The 26,475-nt window shown below is 37.5% G+C and overlaps 1 protein-coding gene across 1 annotated transcript in view; it reads right to left on the reverse strand.

The window, feature by feature from the left end:
- RRP15 (ribosomal RNA processing 15 homolog) overlaps positions 1-25,835 on the reverse strand; it is a gene marked incomplete at both ends in the record, with an annotated part of 47,085 nt that extends 21,250 nt beyond the window's left edge. Inside the window, 4 exons of the mRNA XM_080699465.1 lie at positions 3,195-3,396; positions 5,603-5,700; positions 8,799-9,058; positions 25,691-25,835. Coding sequence (XP_080555591.1) covers positions 3,195-3,396; positions 5,603-5,700; positions 8,799-9,058; positions 25,691-25,835 — 705 coding nt within the window. The remainder of the gene's footprint in view (positions 1-3,194; positions 3,397-5,602; positions 5,701-8,798; positions 9,059-25,690) is intronic.
- Positions 25,836-26,475: the final 640 nt, after the last annotated feature.

Genomic DNA, 26,475 nt, shown 5'->3' on the forward strand with positions numbered 1-26,475 from the left:
CAGCATTTCCTATATCTTGAAGGAATATGAAATTTCTACAAAATTCTTGAAAAGGAATTCTTTAAAATAAATTCTCAAGTCCTGTGTTCATTATGAGAAAGAAAAAAGCCAGGCATGGTGGCAGACGGAGGCTGAGACAAGAGGATCATGGTTTGTGGCCAGCCTCAGCTACTTACTGAGGCCCTTTGCAACTTAGTGAGACCCTGGGGCTGAGGGTGTAGCTCAAAGGTTTTATAAAGCCCCTGGGCTCCATTCCCAGTACAGCAAAAAAAAAAAAAAAAAAAAAAAAAAAAAAAAAAAAACACGGAAGAAAGAAAAAGAACCCTAAGACTACTGTAAACTATGCTGACTATAATGGACATAACATCTACAACCACTGTAAACTATGCTGACTCATAACATCTACAACCTCTGTTATGTTAGTACAACTCTATCTAGTTTTACTTTACTGGCTCTTTCTTTTTTATACCTAAGATATTAAAATCACAACTATGAACTAACATGTATGTATAAGTGGGATATGGAGTTTAAGTCCTTATACCAGAGGTATAAAGCATATAGAAGGTAATGCCTTATACTGAAGGCATTTTCAAACTGATGTACTGATAGAAAGCAGCTAAAGAATCCGGTTTATATGTCCATAGACTCTAACTTTAGAGATTTTACAATATCAGAAAGATCTGATTTAAACAAAAAAAACCCTGCACTCTGAATATCATTATGGCACAGAAAGGAACAAGAAGCAACTTCCATAGAGTTCTGCCACACTGTATTGAGAAGATGCATGTACTAGAAAAGGGCACAACAGCTATATGTTAGGACAGTGTAAAAATATAAAAAATATTATTCTCTACTTAATATCTTCCTTTACACTGTTCACTAATCTACAACTCATTTCCAAATAACACTTTGGCATACCAACTCTACCCATCTTTGCCTCTCCCTGTTCATTTCACATGCCTGAAAAGTCAACCTATTTCAAGTAACATTTATAGATTTAGTGTTCTATGCCCTAAAGGAATATTACCAGTTACTATGAAACTGCACCCACAAATAGATCTGAAGAGCTGCTTACTTTACCTTTTATTATATATGGTGTAATTCATGTTAACATGCTATCTAGAAATATTAATCTAGAACCTATACTTGTCAAGTTAATCTTGTTTATGTAAAGTTATTTGTCTGTCTTAATCAGAAGACTTTAAAAGACACAACAGCATCTTTAGGCACTTAATACATCAATAATTGATCCTATCACACACAGTTGTCCTTTTATAGTTATTCAAATGCAAATTCAAATATAATGTTTTAAAGCACAAGTCTATTTCTTTTCCCTAAGAAATAATTTTACAATGACAAAAGTATTTTTAAAAGTAAAAATGTGGCAGAATATTGATGGCATGGAGTAGGTAGCTCTAAAAAAAATTTTAGAGCAAAGCCACTTTGGCTTGAGTCACAAACAATATGTGAGACCTTGTCCCAGATTAATACTATGTCTGAGATCACTAAGTAGAAAAAAAGAAAGCCAAAAGCAAGAGCAAATGGTAAAAGAAGAAAATGTGATGCACCATTGAAAAGGACCCTTCATTTATTTTTCTAATTTATGAAAGAAAGAAATAATCCCAAAGCAAAAATAAATGCTTCTACAAAAACTTATTTTGAAACCAACAGGAAAAGAAAAAAAATCCATCTTCCCACCAGTTCTTTCTCCACATCATTCCAACACTTAGTTTTTGTCTTTTCAATAACAGGCATTGGATAATAGCTCTTTAAAAAAAAAAAAAAAAAAAAAAAGACCGCACATTCTAACAACCCCAGTACTGAGTTTCTACACAAAGGAAATTAAACCCGTATGTGGAAGAGAGACCTGCACGCCCATGTTTACTGCAGCACTATTCGCAATGTCAGGATACGGAATTGATCTAAAGGCCCCACAGATAAATGAATAAAGAAAATATATTCAGCTAAAGAAAGGAATGAAATCCTGTCATTTGCAACAACATAGATAGACCCAGAAGGCATTAAGTTATGTGAAATAAGCCGGGCAAAGAAAGACAAAATACCACATATCTCATTCAGAATATGAAATCTAAAAAAGTTGACTGCATAGAAGTTGAGGGAATAGGGAGAAAAGGTAGAATAAGGATAGGGAAAGGTTGGCCAATGGGCACCATGCTACAGTTACATAAGAGAAATAAGTTCTGGTATTCTATGGCACAATAACACACTGTGTACCTCAAAACAGCTGGAAGTGAGGATTTTGAATGTATGCAGTAAAAAAAAAAGATTAAGTTTTTAGCGATGGCTATGCTAGTCATTCTGACTTGATCATTATCCAAAGTATATATGAATCAAATCATCACAGTGTACCTCATAAATAAGTGTAATTATCATGTCAATCAAAACAAATAAATAAATGGGGACCCAATCAGGGAACCTGGAAACTACTTCAACCTTAAGTTGGCATTAAATTCCTACATGTTCTTGCCAAAATTTGAACTATTTTCCTAAAACACAGAAAAAAACTCAGGACGGAAACTCTTATCTCCTGATTGACTGAAATACTATTGGTGGCAGTAGAAATCAAGTTATCAAATATAACTATGTACTTTGCTTTAATTTTTTTTTAACCTGCCCTATGAGATTAAAGCATATTTCCAAGCCTTATAGCTGGGACATTAAAAGGAATCTATTGAGATCCCCAGGTCAAGAGGGCTGGAGAAGCAAAGATACTATGCTAAAAGCCACAAAAAGTATTTATAATCCTAATCGCCTAATCAGACAAATTTTACCAAAGCTGCCTCAAGGCAAGGATGACTGTCTACCATTATTTCCTACAGCTCTGACTCTTACATTGCCTCTGTGGATAAGTCATAAGCTGAAATTGTCACCCTCACTTAGGTTTCTACTATCTTACAATGCACAAACAGCAGGATTTCAGCTCAAGGAGATGCAAACCCCATCTCTAAGCAATTTACCTGACTCTGGCTCTTGGATTCCAATGACAGGAGTCTAATGCCTATCCCAGTAACTTGCTGTGTATGTCATTGTGAAACTAAGGAATACAAACTTTTAAATTAGGCTGTAAGATGTAGGAATTCTAATAAAATCTAAAAAAAGAAAACCATAATTCTATTTAACAACTCTTCAATTTTTAAAAGCAAGAGTCTGACACACTGAATCCAATGTCTTACCTTTTTGGCTTTTGGGTTCTTCCCAGCTGAACTTTTTTCATTTGTACTCCCATCCGTTCCTCTCAGAACACTGATGAAATCTTTCTTGGAAACAGTTGATATCAACTTGGCACGCTTTCTCCCAGACCCTCCTGCTTCCTTAACCTTTTCATCAACGTTCTTTTGATGCTTCTGAACAGCATTAAATAACTGCACCACACCCCTAAGGTACATAAAGTAATCAGAACAATGTAGTTAAATGGCCATTACACTGTAATATAAATTCCATGTAGAGTATTTCACTACCGAGGCAAGCACTTAATAAGTATTCAAATGAAAGAAGTGAATGAACAGTTAAATATATGAGAAATAAAAACACATTTCACTGAATGAATATAAATTTCTGAAGAGAGAATACGTGAATTGGTACAAAATTTTCAAAAGTATCTTTCTAAATCAACTTTTGTGCTACTAAAACTTAGAATTACTTTTAATTTAGAATTACTTTAAAAAAAAAGTTCCTCAAAATATATACAATGAGTGAAGGCATTTACAGTAGCATGAAAGAACATAGCCTGTACAGTTATTTGTCAGAGCATGTGACTCTAAAGAAGAGTTGTTAGTTCTTAAAATTTCATCTGTAAATTGGAAAAAATACCTGAGTAGCTTAAAAAGTATTCAGCTACATATCTGCAACTCCTTTTTATGAAACCAATTTTAACAGCCCATTTTTAATTTAAGGCTAGGCGTACAGCTAAGTGGCAGAGTGCTTGTCTAACATTCATTAAGATTTTAGGTGCAATCTCCAATACCATACACAATTAAAATACAGGAGCCTTAAGCTACATGTGGCTACCAAGCACGTGAAATGTGACTGATCAGAATTAACATTAAATGTGAAAGACTCAACATGTAAAAGAGAATTTTAAAATCTCATATTTTATATGATTTCATTTTAAAATATTTTGAATACACTGGGTTACATATTATTGAAATTAATTTCAAATCTTTCATTTTAGTTTTAGCAATGAGATTATAAGAAAAATTTTAATTATATATGTGGCTAACATTACAAATTCTCCTGGACAGCAATGATTTAGACCATTAGGCTCTAAAATTCTGTAGCCTATAAATTCTTTTTCTGTAATAATTCTTAGGCAATGCGCCATGGGCCTGAGCTAGGTTTTTCAAGAATAAAGGCACTGACGGCTCTTTACCCAGGCCATTTCTCAAGTTTGTGTTTTCAGTAAATGACCCTGACTGATAAGGCAATCTCTCCCCCAAAGAACAGATTATTAATAAGCACCATAAGGGCAACAGATTCCCTAGCACAGTGTTGGACTCAGTAACAGGGCCCACTGTATATGCAGGTATCCATCTAGGGCACCTGCACTGCCCCTGAGCCTCAAAAGACCCGGTAAGAATGTGATGCTCTACCTATGCTTTCTGCCATGAGGAATAAAATCCTTTGGCTCTGATCCAGAATTCTTAGCATCTACCAGCATTCAAAAATAGGACAGCTTATTAGCTTTAAGGAGAATAAAGTCCCAGACTTTTTAACAGGTCTATGACCACCATGAAGCAAGTGAGATGCCTAGAATACAGACCTAAGGAGTTACTCATTCTAAGTTATTTCTATTTCTTAAGCCACTTAATTCTCAGAGACACTCTATACAGGCTAGATAAAATATTATCCTCTTCTAGCAGTCTGGTCCTATTATCTATTCCTTAAATCACTATATCCCACTATCTCACTTTGTAATACCTAGATAGATTAGAAAATGACCAACCAAAATAATTTAGGTAACTAAGGATTTTAAAAATAATTCCATTACATTCTGTAAGTAATTCAGATGTTATTTCCTCTGTGAAGCCTTAGCATGCCCCTAGCAATCTCCCCTTTTATGTTCCCAACACACAATACATGTGTCTATTCTTTAAAAATCTTAATTCCTAAAGATGAGTAGGCAAGAACCATTGAGCAGCCACCATATCCTATTAACCTTTGAATGCAAAGGGCATCAAATACATGTTTGACATCATTTTTTTTTTAAAGCAGAGTAAAAGGACAGCATGAAGCTGCCATAATGTGTAACATATAACAAAAATTATCACCTTGCACCACAACTTTAAGCAAACCATCCTAACAGAAATGCAGCAAGAGGTTTGATTCACTGCACACTGTTCTCCTAACTAGAAAAAGATGATCTGAAATTAGTTCATACCAAATATACTCTTTGCACATTATTACATTCTTGCTTCATGAGATCTCCAAAATCTTTGGTTGAATCCAGTGGTGACAGGAAGGAAGCTTAGACACGTAACACTGACTCTTGAGATGGCAGAGTTTAAGAATCAAATCTGATCAAAAGTAGATCACTATGAAAACTTCAGTGTACTTATTCTTGAAGAGCAAAAACATGTCTTACCTTGTTGCAATTCTCTGAAGATTTCTCTCCGTTTCTTTGTCTTTGACAACATCTGGCTTTACTCTGCACATCATTTCCCACTCCCGCTTTTTATCAAGCTGTGTTATAAATATTGTTATGTGAAAAAATAGTGGACATTTTAGAAAGTACAGAAAACTCTGATATGATACTCTGTGAAAGAACAAAGGTAATAAATCATTCTGCCTTATTGTGTCATAGGGACTTTTTAGAAAACCACAAGTTTAGGGGTTCAGCTCAGAGAGCCTGTGGTTAACACTCAGCATGTTCTGTGAGCAGCACAAAGTAAGCTCCTATCAGGTTCTCTTGACTGGGGCCTGGAGAGCTGCCAGCACTCGGGGGGCAGTGCAAGGCAGGGTGCAAGGGAGCCATATGCTGCTCTGCCATCATTAGTCATCAGTGGGAAACATAAGAAAGGCTCCCTTTGGTAACTACAAATTTAATCAGTTTCCCTTTATTTTCAGAAGGCGAATTCTTCAATGGTCATAATTAAGACTATGTATCAGCATTTAGAAGAACAGTATCTTATCCAGATAATCAGAGTGACTACTTCTCTTTGAGCAAAATCCCCTAATTCCATTTCTCCTCTCCGATGCACATTTGGTCCTATTCTTGCCATACATAGCACATCAGTCACAAACTATAACCAACTGATTCTCTGCTATCATGTAAAAACAGAAGGAAGGTTGCGACATAAGAAAAACCTACACACAACGAAATTTCCTTAAAAATGGTCTTCGAGTAGCATCAGTAAAATCCTGGTCTCAGGTACCAAATTTGATACATTAGTCGTTTGGATCTCTGTCTCAAGCCAATAATTAACCAAATATTAAAAACACTGAAAAGAACTAAATTACATAGAAGCTAGTAAGTATCAAAAGCACATATCTCAGTAATAAAGACCAAAAGGGGAAAAAAAGTCTCTTTCATCCCTCCCTTTGTTCATCTATCTCTCATTTGCTATTAATAAAAATGTCTAATAGCAAAACCGTATTTCTATTCTCACTATAAAGAAGCCGGATTTCTTTCTAAACAAATAGATTTTTCTCAAATTAGAAAATATATTTGAATGGTCATGAATTTCACTGGCAGATGCCACAAATAAATCATATACAGATTCTACAGTAGAAATGCTCTACAAAAGCTGGGCATGGTGGTACATGCCTATAATCCCAGTAGTTGGGAGACTGACAGGAGGATTGTGGGTTCAAAGATAGCCTCAACAAATAATAAGACTCTCATCAACCTAGCAAGATCCTGTTTCCAAATAAAAATAAGAATAGGAATAGGGGTGTAGCTCAGAGGTAAAATGGCCCTGAGTTAAATCCGTAGTACCACACACGATCTACAAAGAGTATTTGTAGCTGCTAAGTTGTTTCTGCTATCAGTAAGTCTGCTTTCATGCATAATATGAACAGCACCATCATCCCTAGCACTCAAAGATATGAATTAGAACACAGTTAAAGATTCATTCCTCTTGGCTTCAAAATCGTGTGCTTGCACTCACTAGGACTTCAAGACTAGAGGTAATTAAAGATTGTGATATCTTTAAAATCTCTTCTAGCCTTTGTCAGATAATAAAGTTTGAAATTTTCAGTTGAAAAGATATTTGTAAGATTTTGAAATAAAATTTATCTTAAGTTACAATGAGAATACTGAATTAATAATAAAGTACATACTGTGCATTGTGTCCTAAAGAGCAATGCCTGTGAAGTTCTACCTTTCACAGAGCCACCAATAATAATAAACAAAGAACACGGTCATCTTGTAAACAAGATAAGGAGATGGCAAACAAAGGATATGTATGCCTATTCAGATCTATGTTTCTTTAATTTTTACCTAAAAAGTACTTCTTGGAAGTTAGCATTTCTATATTGCTAGCATAACTACCAAAAGTAATTTTTCTTTCATTAAAAAATAAAACTTATGCTGGGCATGGTGGCGCATGCCTATAATCCCAGTACTTGGGAGAATAAGACAAGAACATGGAAGGTTTGAGACCAGTCTCAGCAACCTAGTGAGACCGCTTCAAAACAAAAAATAAAAAAGGGGCTGGGTGTAGCTCAGAGTTAGAATGCCTTTGGATTCAATCCCCAGTACAACAAATAAATGAGAAAAAAAATAAAAGAACAACAACAAAAAAAAAACCTTAAGACAGTGGCACAAACCTGCAATCCCAGACTTAGGAGGATGAGATAGGAGGATCAGGGATTTCAGGCCAGCCTCAGCAACCTAAGCAGAGCTGTCAGCAACCTAGGGAGACCCTGTTGCAAAATGAAAATCAAAAAGGGCCAAGGGTATAACTCACAGGTCAAGTGTCCTTGGGTTCCATCCCCAGTACTACTAAATTAATAAATAAAACTATTTTAGTAACCAATATATTAAACACATACTTCATCAAGTACCAGGGAAATGAAAACCTTAACATAGTTTATTTTTATAATATACAATAAAAAAACTTAAGTCCAATATTTGGTCTTTAATATAGTGGTGTAGTCTACTTCTATCATCAGTGGTTTAAACAAAGCAAAATAAATTCCAGTTTATCTGAAAACAAAATACTCGGTTTTCAGAACCACAAACAACCTAATTTGTGATATCTTCATAAATTTATATTATAAAATAGGGTTTTAGCAAAAAAGTGATTAATATGCATCTATTCAGAACCTAATGAAGCCAGCAGATGGTAGCTAAAATTAATAAAATATTTAGAAGCTGGGCATGATGGTGCACACCTGTAATTCCAATACTTGGGAGGCTAAAATAGGAGCATTGCAGGCTTGAGGCCAGCCTCAGCAAATTAGTGAGGCTGTCAGCAACTTAGAGAGAGCCTGTTTCAAAATTAAATAAATAAAATCAGGCTGGGGGTATAGATCAGAGGTAAAATGCTCCTGGCTCTAATCCCCAGAACCCCCCCCCCAAAGAAGACCCTCTGAACTTTGGGTAACCACTTGATTTTTTATAGTTTATGTTTCTATGGTTTTGCTTAGATAAAAATGAACATGTTTACCAGAAAACTTTAGACTAATTTCTGAACATTATCCTGGTCATCCACCCCCACATAAAGAACAAGTTGAAATATTTACTACATAAATATTACAATGAACAATAATGGCACAACTGAGAACCAGAATAGACAAACGCCTAATCTACGAGACACCTGGCAAAACATACATACTTGTTTTCTTTTCTCTAGTCTTTCTTGCTTTAACTTTTCCTTTTCCTTTTCCAGCTCTTTGTTTTTGGTAAGAATGGTGGGTTTACTTTTGGGGGTTTTCTTGTTAAGGATTTTAGCCATGGCGTCTGCCCAGCCCAAATTAATGCCAGTGCTTGATCCTGCAGCCTTTTCCTCTTCATCACAGGGTTCAACTTCTTCCTCATTGTCGGCTTCAATGGCTTCATCATCAGACAATGGATCCTTTTCTGATCCACAAGTTCCTATTGAACCTAAGAGTAAACACAAATGAAACTTTAGTACCCCAAGCAGAAGTTACCACTGCCATGACTGGACCCCTGGGACCCTTCATGAAACTCTTGAAAGAAGTGACTTTTCTAAGTCTGAGAGCTGCAGTAATGGGTAACAACAGAAGCATCCTACTATTTCCAAAACAGTCAGCTCCCTGAAGACATGACCCAATTACGCAGGGAGCTCCAACTGGCTTTAAGACCCAGAACCCAAGCAGAAGAAACAAATCCAACAACCTCCACCACCTTGCTATTGTCAGGGTGGTGAGAGACAGTCATAAGGCCAGAGCAGAGTGTATTCAAGTACATGGGCCTACCTGCGTCATTAAACTATTTTTTTTATTTTATTGGTGCACTATAGTCTCACATCATAATGTGGACCATGTTGACAATGATATATATTCACACAGTACTTGGTGGCCCCCCCACCGTTTCCCCTTTTCCCTCTCTCCCAATACTGAGTGTCCAGTTAACAATGTTATATACACATGTATACACATATTTGAATGTAGCTTTTCAATGGATTAAACTCAGCCTTCTTCCTCCCCTACCCTTCCTTTCTGGCTTTGCTGAGGTTTCCCCTCCACTATCTGCAGTCCCTCTGGTATCCCTAATACTCCCTAGCTTGGGCATATTAGGAAAAATGTCTGTTCCTTCTCTTTCTGTGCTTGGCTGATCTCACTTAACATAATGTTCTCCAGGTCTTTCCATCTTGCAAATGACATGATTTTGTTCTTCCTTATAGCTGAGTAGAATTCCATTGTGTATATTTCCTATAATTTTGCAATCCATTCATCTGTTGATGGAGACCTAGACTGGTTCTATATTTTGGCTACTGCCAATTGTGCTGCTATGAACATGGGTATGCATGTTACTGTAGTTCTCTGATTTCAACCCCTTTGGAAAGATACCCAGGAGTGGTGTAACTGGATAATATGGTGGATCCATTCCCAGTTTTCTAAGAAATCTCCATACTGATCTCCATAGTGGCTAAACTAGTTTGCACTCCCACCAGCAGTGTAAGAGTTCTGGTTTCCCCACATCCTCACCAGTATTTGTTGTTATTTGATTTAACGAGACTAATGAAAACTATGTTAAATACAAAGAATGACAAAAAATTTTACTATGTTAGGAAAAGTGGTGTGGTGTTAAAGTAACTTCTTTAAGAGATCTGGCCAAGATATTTAAAATCATGAATTTGTATACAGAAAAGATACCACAAACCAGACTCATCTCATTTTAAAAGAATTCAGACATAACATTATAAACCTGGTCATTTTTAACATGGGAGAGGTATTGAATAATGTGACCAAGATGCCAAAGATTCAACTGTGCTGCGGGGTGAGGAAGTGAAAACAGCAGGTTCTGAGTCAAAAACATACATCTGTAAGTGTAGGAGTACATCTCATCATGCAGAACCCCCAAGGAGGCGCACACAGGTTATCCGCTGCTTCCTAACTGATCCAATTCTGATATCTTCTCATACAAACCAGAACCTTCATTTACATGTATTGAGCTGAAAAGCAAACTGCAGCTCCCAGGCCCTGCCTTCCAGTGAGTCTGCTCTGTGCTCCTTAACCTCTACCTAAGCTAAGCATCACAGCGTAACCTCTGCTTCAACCTTCTAAGAAGCCTACTGATAATTCTGTTACTTAAAAATTACCTTCAACTTTAAACCCCAGTTTCTTCTTTAAGCAGCAAATTGGAACATTTTACCTTAAACATCCTCTTAGCCTTTTTATATCGGCATATTGCTACAACCAAACTAAAAGGAAGAAAATATACAGTAGACTATTAAGATAGGAGTGACTGCATCTCCTGACTTTAAGCTATGAATCAGATAGAACTGCTAGTTAGACCTGACTTTTAGCTAGTGACTATAATACTTGGAAGTTAGATATTATTTTTGCATAATACAAGGCTGCACATTTCTAATCAGAAACTCAATACCAGCCAGGCATGGTGGCGCACACATGTAATCCTAGTGCTTGGGAGGCTGAGACAGGAGGATCACACGGGTTCAAAGCCAGCCTCAGCTACTTAGTGAGGCTCTCAGCAACTTAGTGAGACCCTGTTTCTAAATAAAATATAAAATGGGAGTGTAGCCGGAGGTAGAAAGCCCCTGGGTTCCACACCCAGTACCACAAAAAAAAAGAAGAAGAAGAAAGAAACTCAATATCCAAGATGCTTAAAATTTCAAATTTTTCTTCCATGTTGCACTAAAGATTTTTGATCTTGGAGCATTTCAGATTCTTGGACTAAGAATACTCCCAGCAAAGTCTATGCAAATACTTGAATCTTTGGAAAACTGTGATATATTCTTGTCTCAAGAATTTTAGATAAGTGATACTCAACAAATACCTTTATTTTTTCAGTGCTAAGAGCTCATGAAATAAAAAGGACATAGAAATGATCACTACTGCATTTCAAATAAAGATCTATAACACTAGAAAACAGCAAAAAACATATTATCCAACAATAAACCTTAAGAATGATTAAAAATTAAATACCACTGGGCGTGGTGGTGCATGCTTGTAATCCCTGTGCTTAGGAGGCGGAGACAGGAGGATCGCACAGGTTCAAAGCCAGCCATGCTGGATTAAGAGACCCTGTTTCCAAATAAAAATATGAAACAGGTCTGGGAGTGTAGCCCGGAGGTAGAAGGGTTTCTAGGAACCCCAGTACCACAAAAAAAAAAATTAAAATTAAATACCTTCATGAAACTGACCACTACATAAAACTAAAGAAAAATAATATTTCATATTCCTTAAATGAATAGTCTTAAAACATACAGTAAGCTTATGGTGTAAAAAATGTTTTTTAAATGTTAAAAGCAAGAAATGGTTTATAATTCTATCACCCTGATGGAACTGCACCTATTTCCTTTTTTTTTTTTTTTTTTGTACTGGGGACTGAATTCAGTGGCATTCCACCTCCAAGCCATGTTCCCAGCTCTTTTAAATTTTTGTTTTAAAACAAGGTCTCCTAGAGGTTACTGTGTGTCTCGCTAAGTTACTGAGCCTGGTCTCAAATCTGAGATTCTTCTGTCTCAGCCTCCCAAGTACTGGGATTTTACAGATTACAAGAGTGTGCCACCACACAGCTTAATCGTGTGTGTGTGTGTGTGTGTGTGTGTGTGTGTGTGTGTGTGTGTGTTACTGAGGATTGAACCCATAGGCATTCTACTTCTAGGATAGATCCCCAACCCCCATCCCTTCTTTTTTATTTTATTATTTTTATTTTTTAATTTTTTTTTGGTGGTACTGGGGTTCCTGGAAGCCCTTCTACCTTCAGGCTACACTCCCAGACCTATTTTTACATTTTTATTTGGAAACAGGGTCTCCTAAGCCAGCGCGTGCGGCTGGCTTCGAACCTGCGCGATCCTCCTGTCTCTGCCTCCCAAGTGCGGGGATTACAAGCATGCGCCACCATGCCCGGCCCCCATCCCTTCTTTTTTAAACAAGGTACTGCTAAGTTGCTAAAACTGGCCTGGAACCTGCAATCCTCCTGTCTCAGCCTTCCAAGTACTGGGATTACAGGCATGTGCCATCATACCTGGCTGCATATTTCCTAATAAAGACAAATATGTTTTTAAAACTAGAAACTCATAGTACAATGTATTAATGCATGCCTATTATCCCAGTACTTAGGAGGCTGAGACAAGAAGATCACAGGTTCAAGACCAGCATCAGTAACCTAGCAAGACCTTGTTGCAAAAAACAAAACAAAACAAACAAACAAATAAAAAAAAGCTGGGACCATATCTTCTAGGTAGTACACTCCTGGGTTCAATCCCCAATACGATTAAAAAAAAAAAAAAAAAAAGGAGCCAGGAGTGGTGGCGTTCGCTTGTAATCCCCGCGCTTGAAAGGCTAAGACCGGAGGATCGCATAGGTTCTAAGCCAGCCTCAGCTACCTAGTGAGGTTCTCAGCAACTTAGTGAGACCCTGTTTCCAAATAAAATATAGGTCTGGGAGTATAGCCCGGAGGTAGAAAGCCTCTGGGTTCCACCCCCCCATACCACCAAAAAGAAGAAGAAGAAGAAGAAGAGGAGGAGGAGGAGGAGGAGGAGGAGGAGGAGGAGGAGGAGGAGGAGGAGGAGGAGGAGGAAGGAAAGGAAAGAAGGAAAGAAAGAAACTACTTTAGCACATACTTCATTTGAAGCTTTTCTGTATCTTAAATGTTGGGTCAATTTACGAAGTCAGAAGTCCTGTGACTCTAGGCTTTGATATACAAATATAAGTAATACACAAGAAATAGAGCTATTACCTACAAGTTAGGCATGACAGTGCACAATTGTAATCTCAGTACCTGGGAGGCTGAGACAGGAGAATCATGTTAGGAGTCAGCCTCAGCTATTTAGGGAGATCTTATTTCCAAATAAAAAATAAAACAGGGCTGAGGGGTGTAGCTCTGAGGTAGAATGCCCATGGGTTCAATCCCCAACACCAAACAACAAAAACAACAAAAAGCCTACAAGAGTTATTACAATATTTTTTAATCTAAATTTTTTAAACAAAAGTTGAAAGTGCTTTATTCATTAAAAATTTGGTCTAACATATACCAGAGCCTAGTGCTACAAAACTTTTCCCCAGTTAGCACTGCATAGGACCAGAACATTGAGAAACACCATTTAGAGAATAGTTAAATATATATTATTTTATATGCTTTAATTTTCAGAGTCAGCAGCACTATACAGATGCTAATCACAATAACTCTTTGAAAAAGTGCTTTCTCTAATAAACATTATCTAAATGTAAAAAGGCATAAGGGCTTAAAAATTTGTCAGTGAAAACTATTTGGATGATTTAAAGCAGAAAAATCTTTACCAGCTCCTGATAAAGTGTTATGTCAAAACTACAACACTGACATCCAGTGTTTGTCCAGATGTGCTTTACAGGATTTCTTTGGTGTTTCTTACCCAGCTTCACAATAAATCCCTAAAAAGTTTTGTAACACCACTAATATAAAATGTACTCACCTTACCAATAAAATTAAAATTCCAGAAGAATTTGCAAGTCATAGTTATATTTGTTTTCTTAAGAAGCTCTATCTCAGAAGTTTAGTCAAGCATTTACTGCCAATAGAAATGATATTTTATGTAAATAAATTAAAATGCCAATATAGAGAAGCCTCCCAGTATACTAAAAATACAGGATTTACATCTAGAATGTCAAATTTTATCACTATGCAAAAAAGAAAATAGAACTGGTTCTTAAAAATTTTTGTACTCTACTAAGATGAATTTCCTCTAATTTTCCACTAACCAATCTTTAACAGTAGAAATGTATAAAATCCAGGCATGTCAAAGCACAGGTAGAAATCACCAGACAAGTAAAAATTACTTTGAAGTTCTGTGTGCTTTCTTTAACATTATTTCTGCATTCTACTTTAAAATAAAAGTCTGGAAATAAAGTAAGGGACACAGAGGATAAGTAATGACAAAAAGTTCCAATCATGGCAATGTTCTACATCAGAGCCACCTATGAGCTACTAACCACAAGAGGCTACTGAGCACATGAGGCTGATTAATAGCTATCATACTGGACAGAGCATCCTGAGACTTCTGAAGTCCTGAGGTGGACAGAGGCATTTCTCTCCTCCTGCTCCCTTCCTTCCCAGCCCTCCAGCTTCCTTCCCAACCTGCCATCTCCCCTGATCACCAACATGAAGGTAAGCTGCTGGCAGGAAAGTGAGCCAATCTCCTTACCATTTATAACTGAGATAAAGTTCTTAAAGATGCAGTCTCCTGGCATTTACTGACCACCCATGAATGATGGACAAGGAAGAAAAAAATTATACAAAAACCTAAATCTAGGTTTCTCTTCCTGGGGAACTCAAGAGTTTAACAGAGCAGGTTTTGTTTTGTTTTGTTTTTAATGCAATAAAATTTGTTAACTATTCTAAAAGAAAAGGGATATGGATGATGGTTGGAGATAGTTTAGGGAGTTTTACAAAATGATATTCAAGTTCGTTCGTTCTTTCTTTCTTTCTTTCTTTCTTTCTTTCTTTCTTTCTTTCTTTCTTTCTTTTTCAGTACTAGGGATGGAACCCAGGGGCATTCTACCTCTCTACCTCCAAGCTACACCCTCAGCCCTATTTTTTATTCTTTATATTGAAACAGGGTCTCACTGAGTTGACAAGGGCCTTGCTAAATAGCTGAGGTTGTTTGTGAACCGGGATTCTCCTGCCTCAGCCTCCAAAATGCTGGGATTACAAGCATGTACCACCATGCCAGGCTCTCAAGTTGTTTCTTAAAAGACAAAACAAGATTTTGAATGATGGTAGAGGGGAGGAAGTCTGAGAATGAAGGTTCTATAATCCAGGCCAACGGATCAGGGGGCAAGGTCACTAAGCAAAGAGCCAAAAATATCCGAGATCTGTATGAAAACAAAGATTATAATATACAATATCTGTGAAAACAAAGATTATATTATAATCATACTATGACTGGCATTTGAGGCAGGAGAAAGCAGCATCTCCATGTACATGGCAATGAAAGATGATGATGCACTTAAGTTCAGATGGGCTGAAATAGGGAGATTTGAGGAATGGATCGTTAAAATTTGAGAATAAAAAAGCACGTTGAGAATTTCACAAAAATTTGATTTATGATCCAAGAAATAAAGTATACAGTAACTCAAAATTAATCAAGTACTATGAAAGTTCCTTGCTACAGATATGTGCTTCCAGTAAGAGGCCAAACTGCTAGTGACTTTTTCCCAGAAGTTATTTTAGGACCTTACTTTTAAGTTTTCCCCATTGGATTAAGAAGCTATTTTTTTCAAGTGCAAATACCACCTTAGAGCCTACTGGGCAATGTTTAACTTACTTCATACCTCTGGAATTTACCCTAAATCAAACAGAATTCCTCATAAAAACTTGACTGAGATCAGCTGATGGATGGTTAAAAGTAGGGACAGAGAAGTTAGGCTGCCTGTGTGCAATCTCAATTCCAGACACAAAGCTAAAGCGACTTTTCTGACATTGGTTCTGTGCCTAAGTTTTTGCATCTGTAAAAATAAGGATAAAATAGGATCTCCTTTACAGGGGTTTATGATAATTAAATGAGCTAATAAAAGAATGTCTACCCCATAACAAACATCATTGTAATGTGGATTACAAACCACCATACACCCTGAGAATTTTTACATGACTGTGATAGAGAAGAAAAAAGAAAGGAATAACTCTGATATCTGGTCTCAGCATTACATGTGAGTTGTTGAATAGGAAGCTTCACATGACCAGTTATGGCATAAGAGTTGAACTCAAACCACAGAATCAGACAGACCTGGCTTTATGTCCTAATTCCATTACTTTCTAATAGCTTAATTTTGAACAAGTTACCTAAATCTCTCTGCAACTCAGTTTATTACTAAAATGGGGATAAAAATTGTACCCATCTCATTGTTGTTAGAATGATAAATGAGATACACATAAAAAGTGCTCAGCACCGAACTGGTATTAAATTAATTATAGTAAATAATCAAAGGACAAAGATAATGAGAACCTGAGGGTCAGCGCAATAGGGGTAAGAGGAAATTAATTACAATGGCATAATTCTGCCTAAGGCCTTGGTTAGGCAATAACTATGTGTCAGGTAATCACCATGTGCACACTCTCTCTACTTTATTTCACAAGTGGCCGATGTCTCTGTCTAAAAATTTTTAAAGTATAGCAAAATGATAATACAAACTAGCTAATGTGTTTAGAGCTGTTTAAAACACTTTTTAAAATACATTTCACAACTTCTGCAAGTTGCTCTTATTATTCTATTTACACAGATGATGATTCTAAAGCTCAGAACAGTTAAAAATATGACCAAAGTCACAAACTTGACAGGGCAGGGTGTTGCACTCTTAGATTGCTGAGATACCACAAGGCTTTGAATCAAAGATTCAATTCAGAATCTACAGTAAACAACATAGGTTCATTAACTACTTTTAAACAAAGTTTAGTTAAGCTTGAATTAAAAAGGAATTTATGGTTAAACCTCGGCTAACCAGAAGAGGCCATTCCCTGTTTTTATTCTGAGTTTTCCTAGGTACACCCATCCCTCTAGTTATTAGAAGGTCTGTAAAACTACTGCGCCCTATTCTGTTGTAAATCATCTGTTCTGCTCATGCCACAGGTCTTTCCTGCCAATTATTACTAAACTTAAGAGTATCAAAGAATCAACACTTTAAAGTTTTCTTAAAAGCATTTACTTTTGAAAAAACAATGAAGTTGCCCCAGGTTTCCATAAAAATAACCAAAAATAAAATGCAAGTGCTACCATGGGACAACACTGTAGGATGTGATTACATGAACTATGTGGGCAAGCCAAAGCAGAGAGAGCCTCCAACTCTGCTTCCTGAGTGTGTCTTATAAATTGCTAAAGCACTTGAGTAGGCTAAGATATACTTCATTTCTTAGGCATGTTCCTTTGCTATTTGAAGTAACTTAAATGATGGAGGCTATAATCAATCTACAGTTTGATGAAAAGCACATTTATCTGCTGGGTTATGATATCTTAAGTACAGCTTTGTAGTTTATCAAACTGAATGTATATTTCCTAGGACTCTCTAAACTGGATTGTTATCAAGTCCCATGTTAAAAGTAGATGGCCATTTTTCATGTATGTAACCAGAACAATTCAGGCTTTCCTGCTATCTAGAAAGCCCGAAATTAACATCAGCCTATTTTATAGTCATCCAGATACAGTCCATGAGAAAGGGGTCAATCTGATGGTGGTATAAATAGCAACAGTGACCAAGGCTTTTTTCACCTAGAAGCTTTTTTCTCCAATACTGTGAGCTTAAGAATCTAGTGAGCATTATGCCAGTCCTCCTACAATGTATCAATTCAAGATACCTAAGTGGTTCAAGAGTAACTCAAAGAGGTAGAGGCTACCTTCCTTAGTGATCATCAGCCACTGATACCTCAGAGAGATGTATTACTTAGAAAGCTATCCGATTTTTTTTTGTCTTTGTGTATCGTTTTTAAGATTACATTTTTTTTTTTTTTTGGTATTGGAGATTGAACCCAGAAGAATTTTACCCCTGAGTGACTTCTCCAGTCCTATTTCATTTTTCATTCTGAAATATTCTAAGGTACTGAAGATGTCCCTAAATTATTGAGGCTGGCCTCAAATCTGTGATTCTCTTGTCTCAGCCCCGAATCTACTGAGATCTCAGCCACTAGCCACCTTAAGAATCAAGTGTATGAGTTTGGTCCCTTTGTCAAAGATTTACTGACTATAGGTGTATGGGTTTGTTTCTTTATCTTCTATTCCACTAGTCAAATGATGCTGGGAGAACTGGCTATCCATTTGCAGAAAGATGGCACTAAATCCTTACCTCTCACCATGCAGAGGAATCAACTTGAGATGGATCAAAGACTTAGAAATTAGACCAGAGCCAGGCATCTTAGTGCACGCTTATAATCCCCGCGCTTGGGAGGCAGAGACAGGAGGATTGCGCAGGTTCAAAGCGAGCTGCACTGGCTTAAGAGACCCTGTTTCCAAATAAAAAAAGATGTAAAAATGGGTCTGGGAGTATAGCCCAGAGGTAGAAGGGCTTCCAGGAACCCCAGTACCACCAAAAAAAAAAAAAAAAAGGGAAAGAAAAAAAAGAAATTAGACTGGAGACTATGAAGTTATTAGAGGCATAGGCTCAACACTACAACATATAGGCATAGGCAGTAACTTTCTCAACAAGACCTCCAAAGCACAGGAAATTAAAGCAAGAATTAACAAGTGAGATGGCATCAAACTACAAAGTTTCTCCTCATCAAAGGAAACCATCAAGAACCGAAAGAGAAAGCCTATAGAATGGGAGAAGATCAAAAGACTCTACACTAGCAAATCAAATAAACCAATCAAGAAATGGGCAACTGAACTGAACAGACACTTCACAAAAGAAGAGATACAAATAGGCAATAGATACATGAAAAGATATTCAACATCATTCGTCATCAGGAGATGCAAATCAAAATTACACTGAGATTCCATCTAACCCCAATCAGAGTGACAAGCATAAAGAAATCAAACAACAACAAATGTTGGCAAGGATGTGGGAAAAGAGGAACTCTTTTAAACTGTTGGTGAGAGTGCAAACTAGTTCAGCCACTATGAAATTCCTTAGAAAACTGGGAATGGATCCACCATATGATCTGGCTATACCACTCCTGGGTATCTTTGCAAAGGGGTTAAAATCAGAGAACTACAGTAACATATGCATACCCAAGTTCACAGCAGTACAATTCGTAATAACCAAAATATAGGGCCAACCTAGGTCTCCATCAACAGATGAATGGATTGCAAAATTATAGGAAATACACACAATGGAATTCTACTCAGCTATAAAGAAGAACAAAATCATGCCATTCACAAAAAAATGGAAAGACCTGGAGAACATTAAGTGAGATCAGCCAGGCACAGAAAGAGAAGGAACATATGTTTTCTCTAATATGCCCAAACTAGGGACTATTAGGAATACCAGAGGGACTCCAGATAATGGAGAGGAAACCTCAGCAAAGCTGAAATGGAAGGGTAGGAGATGAAGAAGGCTGAGGTTGATTAATGGAGAAGCTACATCGGAATATGTGTAAAAGTATGAATGTACCATGGTTAACCTGGCCACTCACTGTTGGCAGGGGAGGAAGGGGAAGTAGGGGGTGAGAGAGGGCACCAAGCACAGACTGAATGTATGCCATTTTCAAGATGATCCACAAAAAATAAATAAAAATCAAAAGCTCTAAAAACTTAAAAAAGAAAAATGATCAAAATCAAGTATATATTGTAGCTATACCTCCAAAAGTGTATCCATTCTACTAAATCTGAACAGTTTAAATCCGGATAACTCAGGCCTGTCATCCTCTCCTTTACAGAATGCAGACTGCAGCCTTTTACCTTCGCCTGTCTCTGATTCATGATTGCCTGTAATTCCAGTACAATCAAATTTTAAGAAAAATTTAATCTGAATTGTTTGCCATCATTCAAGTTTACATTATGCACAACTTCAGTTAATTTTGCCTTCAGTGATAATCCGGTTTGTGAAAAGAGTGTAAAAAAGTTATGCTAAGAGAAGTTTCTGACTTATTCAATGAGTAAATGGCTACTGAATCCAATATCACACATCAGGCTCTTCCAAATTCTAAGATACAACTGTCATCAAAGCTTGAAAAAGTCTCTGTTCTCACAGAACCTAGGAATCTTCGGCAACACAGAATATTTAAAGAGTCTTGCACTTATAAAAGCATAATTTTCAAAAAATTAAAACTATAACATAAAACAAAGTTCTAAACATATGGATTATACTCGTATTTTGTGAAATATAAGCAGCAACTTTTTTTTTTTTTTTTTGCGGGTCTGGGGATGGAACCCAGAGGCATTTAACCTCCAAGCTACACTCCCTGCCCATTTTTTTATTCTTTATTTTGAAATAGGGTCTCACTGAGATGCAAAGGGCCTATGTAGCTGAGACTGTCCATGAACTGCAATCCTCCGGTCTCAGCCTCCCAAATGCTGGGATTACAAGCATGCGCCACCACGCCAAGCAGCATCTTACTATAGAAAGTTGCTTCAAATGTCAATATAAGGACACCCTTATCAATGTTATGCTGCAGTTAAAAATGCAATCATGTCTGGCTCAGTTTTTCTAATAAACTAGGCAGTACTCTTTAATAATGTTTATAATTTGCATACTGACTCCTCGTGTCTGAGGCCTTAGCCTATAGTTTTTCAATACTATCCTCTGAAAACTTGATAACTTAGTTCTACCAAGGCCACATTTACAAAACTATTTAACTAGAAAAGCTGTTTTCAAGAGTCATCTTTCCAGACCTATGATTTCCAAGATGAAAACAGCAATTCCTCATACTAAATAAGAATGAATTAGGATAAGAATGTACATCATTAATCAACATGTCTATATTACTGAGTTATTAAGGGGTCCTTTATTATTGTTTATCTGCATCTCAGAAACTGCCCAAATCCTGAAAGGAAAAAATGGATGGAAACAGCTTAATTGAAATCTAAAGGCCATAGAAAGGGAAGTTAAGAGAGCATGCTAGTAGCACAGCATAAGCATAACTAAGAGGGGAGAGAGCACCTAGATTCAAGAAACTAGAAGCTCAGAATGCTGAGATGCTAGTAGCACAGGGAATGACAGATGTAAACGGAGGAGCAGGGTCAGAACACATAGGTTCAGTATGCAAAGTGTTTCCAGTGCACAAGGAGAGAAAGTCCATCTTCATTTATGGATTCTATATCTGCAAATTTACCCACTCGGTAAAACTTATCCAGAAGCCCAAATCAATACTCATGGTAAATTCATTGTCATCCACAGACAATTTCAGAGTGGTGGAAATTTTGAGTCTCCAATATCTACATACAAAGCTGAGATAACATTCTTCTTTGTTTTAGCTCTCACTGTGTGAACAGGCATTTTCCCCAATTTATCTGGCACCATGTTTTTCACCGTTTTGTGCTTTTTCTTAGTGGTTTCACTATTTATTTATTTATTTTGCAGTACTGGGGATTGAAACCAGGGGCATTCTACCTCTGAGCCACACCTCCAGCCCTATTTTTTTTTATTCTTTATTTTGAAACGGGGTCTCACTAAGTAGCCGAGGCTGGCTGTGAACCTGTGATCCCCCTGTCTCAGCTTCCCAAGTACTGGGATTACAAACATGTGCCACCACGCCTGGCCAGTGGTTTCACTATTTAAAAGGCCACAGAGTATACTGCTAAATTGCTTTTGAATGTCCTTAAGTACACACAGATTACAGTGTACCTTGCAGAGAAAATTCATGTTATATAAGCTTTGTTCAGGCACAGGTTATGTTATTTTTGGCCATGAATTCAATGCTAATTTAGAAACATATATTATTATCTTTAAACAAAAATACACACAAAACATGATTATGTAATGAGAAGTTGAAAACAATGTTCTGACTAGAGGCTCAGAGCAGCCTAATCTTATATTTTCCTTAAAAGCAATATTCAATAATTACTATTTCAGTGTTTGCTATGAGCATATAGAAATTACCACAAATAGTGAAAATACTTATAAACTAAGACAAAACATTTAGATACTTTTATAGCAATTTGATACTACCATGATATCCAAGCATGTGATCATATTTCTTGGTCATTTTCTTTTATTGATTTAAAAAACTACCTGTCCATGACAGACTAAAAATTAAACACAAAAACAGTCCTTCATCATTGGTAGTTTAAAAACAACACCTAGATAGGAAATCCTTGGGAATGGAAATGCAGACAAGGAATACAAATTGTACTTTTTTTTTTTTTTTGCAGTACTGGGGATGGAACCCAGGGCATTCTACCTCCAAGCTACATACCACCCCTGCCTTATTTTTTATTCTTTATTTTGAAACAGGGCCTTACTGAGTTGCAAAGGGCCTAAGTAGCCAAGGCTGGCCAGGAACAGTAATCCTGTCTCAGCCTCCCAAATGATGGGATTACAAGTGTGCACCACCACACCTGGCCAAATTGTACCCTTTAGTACGACATAAACAAAAATAAAAGATGTAGGCAAGAATCATGGTGGCAGCAATACAAGAAATGGAAGAATTAATCCAGAGATGTGGAAGGAAAAGGAAGCGGGAAAATGACACTTGTTTCCTTCATGGGTAGAGTAAGATGGTGGTGTCATTTCGGAAACAGAACAATCCTGGGAAATTAAAATTTTAGTTTTGCAAATGTCTATGAAACTAAGTAGAGAAAATCAATAGTTGTCAAAATCATTATCACTAATTCTGAACTCTACCACAAAGATATGATCAAACAGATTACAGAGTAAGAAAGGAGGAACAATAGGTAACATCCTGCATCTGTGGATATAAATTTTCTACTGACAGGCACTGTGGTATAATATGGTATAATTTTCCAAGCTTATTTCTCTTATGTGAAACAAAAATGGATCAGCTTCTTGGCAGGGTTAGTGAAGAAAATTCAAACCACTTTTTTGGAAAAAGTTCCTGCTAACAAACTCCACTGTTATCAAATGCTGGGAGACATATTTGACAACAGAAATGACAATAACGGTTCTGTTGGATCAAAAGGGAAATCATCATCATTCACAATATCTGAGTGGGTACTATGTGCCAAACATTAAATGCTTCATATATATGAACTCATTTCATCTTCACAAAAATCCTAGAGGTAGACATAATCCCTCTTATTTTGCCAATGAGGAAACTGAGGCAGACATCAAGTATCTGAAACACTTGAAGCCAGAAGTGTTTCAGACTTAAGATTTTTTGGATTTTGGAATAGTTGCACATATACAATGAGATTATCTTGGGAATGAGGCCCATGTCTGAACAAGAAATTCATTCATGTTTCATATACACCTTAAACACATAACCTGAGAATAATATTACACAATATTTTTAGTGCATCTATGTTTTGACAGTGGCCCATGTGTGTGTGTGTGTGTGTGTGTGTGTGTGTGTGTGTGTCATGCCCAGATTGGGTTCCACATGATTTTCTCTATCCACCCTTACCATTTCTGAATCGAAACATGATCTTGATCATTCATTCATTCATTCATTCATTCATTCATCTTCTCCTTTTAAGCTGTTGAGGCTGGCCACAACCTTGCAATCCTCCTGTCTTAGTATTCCAAGTGCTAGAATTACACACATGTGCCACCACACGTGGCATAATAACTACTGTTAAGAATACCTTTAAGAATACTCCATACATTATATTATACTCCTGTGTTTTATATGTCTTTCCTAAAATAGTAATCCTAAGGAGAAATTTAATTCATCCTTTGTATTCTCAACACCTACAGGGTTACATAGTAGAACACAATTGTTCATTAACTGAACTGGATAATTAGGTTTCCTTATTAGCCAAAAGCTTTCCCACCCCCACTTTTGTTTTCTAAGGTACCATGATTGAACCCTTGAGCATTCTAATTCTGAGCTACACTCCCAGCCTTCTTTTATTTTAAAACAGGGTCTCACTAAATTGCAGAAGACCCTACTAAGTTGCTGAGACTAGCCACAAACCTGCAATCCTGTCTCAGCTCTCAAGTACAAGAATTACAAGTGTGCACCACCATGCTAGGCTGCCTAAAGCCTTAACTCATGATGTAACTGATCTATAATAGCAAGAGAACCTCAGAACCTAACCAGTATTTATAATGCATTGAGCAGTAAGATAAGTTCTCACTTGAAATTATCCAGTATTTGAATAGAGAAATACAATTTTCACTGAAATTTGTAAGCAGTACTTACATTTTGTTCCAAATATAACAGTGTTTCTTTCCTGGACAATGCATGAACCAGTCATTAAATTAAAAAAAAAAATCAAATTGTTTTTCCTGTTTGGCAGAAAATGAGGATTCTGAATTACCTACTGCAGGAGCATATTATAGATTCTTCTAGATCCTGAAGTACAAGTTTTTTCATTCACTTAAATACCTACAAAAGATCCATTAAGCAACAGATACTGTTTTAGGCACTGGGGATACAGAAGTCTCTACTTTCATGAAATTTGCTGTATGGGAAAGACACAGAAAATATATGTCAGATGGCATGAGAAGTGCTGAAGGGGAAAAGAAAGCAGAGTGTCAAGTTAAAAAGTTAAGGCAACTAGAGTAGAGATGGTAAAATAGAAACATGGTCAAGGGAAAGTGCCTTTGATGAGGCACTGGATCAGATATGAAAGGAAATGAGAAACACAAAAGCATCTAAAGAGTATTTTAGACAATGAAATCAGCAAGTGCAAAACCCTGGAGTGGAAGCACATCTGATGTATAAACCAACCAAGTATACCAATATGGCTGGATGAAAGTAGTCAGTGAGGAACAGAGTGGCAAATGATAACTGGAGCCAGGTCACATAGGATAAGGATTTTGGATTTTATTCTGAGATAAGAAGCAACTAGAGGACACAATCAGACACACACTATATAACAAAAAAAAATTTTTTTAATCTTTGTTAGTATTAGCTAGTACAATGGAGCAGTAACTGGTTAGCAGGAAGTCAAGGATTGTTTACAATTCCTTGAAACCTAAGAAGCTGGTGCCAAGAATGATAATAAGCAAAGAGAAAAAGTGGCATGGACAAAACACGATTGAGGGTCTCAAAATATATCCTACCTTCCTCTCGTTATCAAGTATTATCAAACAATACTTTTATTTATCCCACTTTTGCCATCTACTCTTCTTTCACTCACTACTATTTAGTCCCAAATTCACCTAACGCACAATAACAATCAACTGCACCACCCTTCCTCTTAACCTTCTTTTGGCCTTTTGCTCCTCTCTCCCTGAGACCTATTCCACTCTTGTAATTTCAAACATCTTCCGTACTAACACCCTTTGCTACAGTTAAGTTTCTCCATAACAGCAACCGATTTTCTCGTTTTAAATAACGCTAACTCTCAAAATAAGTGGTGAAACAATGCAGAAACTCAAAATTACAAGCGACAGAGACCCTTCTCTGAATACCCCCTCCCCGAGCCTTCTCACTGAGCCAAAGGCACGCCTCTGGCTGCCAGCTAAGGCACTCGTTTCCCCAGCACCCCGCGAACCAAGCCCTGCCTTTCCTCTCAGACGCCGAAGCTCAGCTTTACTACTTTACCTCCACTGTCGGAATCGTCCCTGACCTCATCTTCCAGCTCCGACGCTACAGCCCTGGCTACCATTTTCATCTTCTTCCTCTTCTTCAGGGAATTTTTCAGCTTTTTCCCCGCACTCACACGTGTGTTTTGAGCGGCCGCCGCCATTTTTCTCTGCCCGGAAGCGCCACCTAATAGTTGAGTCGGGTGGCAACACGAGGAACTTCTGCTTCTAGTTCCGGTAACACAGGTTCCTGGGCGCGATCGTCCAGACCAAAATATTGGAATGTAGATTGGAGAGAATTCAGAAGCCACAAGTGTCCTCACGTGAAGCTAGCTCCAGGACAAGAATCAGCGAAAGAGCGGTGTCAGCCGACGCCGCGGCGCGCTCGCCCTGGCCCCGCCTCGTGCACACGGCATTTCCTTCCCTCCGCCCCTTCCGGTGTGAGCTGCCTGCCTGAGTGTAGCTTAGGGGTCCTCCGCAAAAGTCCCTTTTGTCTCCAGTGAGCCCTCCTGCAGTCAGGAAGCGGGGAAAAATACCTTCTGCATCGATAGTTAGGTATAATATTTTCTTCTCTCTCCCAATCACCACAGATTGTCAACACTATACGCGAGACCTGTCAGCCTCCCTCCCGTTAACCTTTTTCAAACACTTTCCAATTGCAAACTGGACAGTCTCTTTGCCCGGGTCCCAGCTGTTAGGGGATCCAGCTGCGCCCCTCTCCCTTCGACTTGGCCCCGGCTGGCTGGTGCGATGCGAACCTCAGAGTGCTCCTTTCCGGCTGGCTCCTCTCCTGCTCTCTGAGCA

Source organism: Muscardinus avellanarius (genome assembly GCF_963383645.1).
Source record: "Muscardinus avellanarius genome assembly, chromosome: 7".
Taxonomy (NCBI): domain Eukaryota; kingdom Metazoa; phylum Chordata; class Mammalia; order Rodentia; family Gliridae; genus Muscardinus; species Muscardinus avellanarius.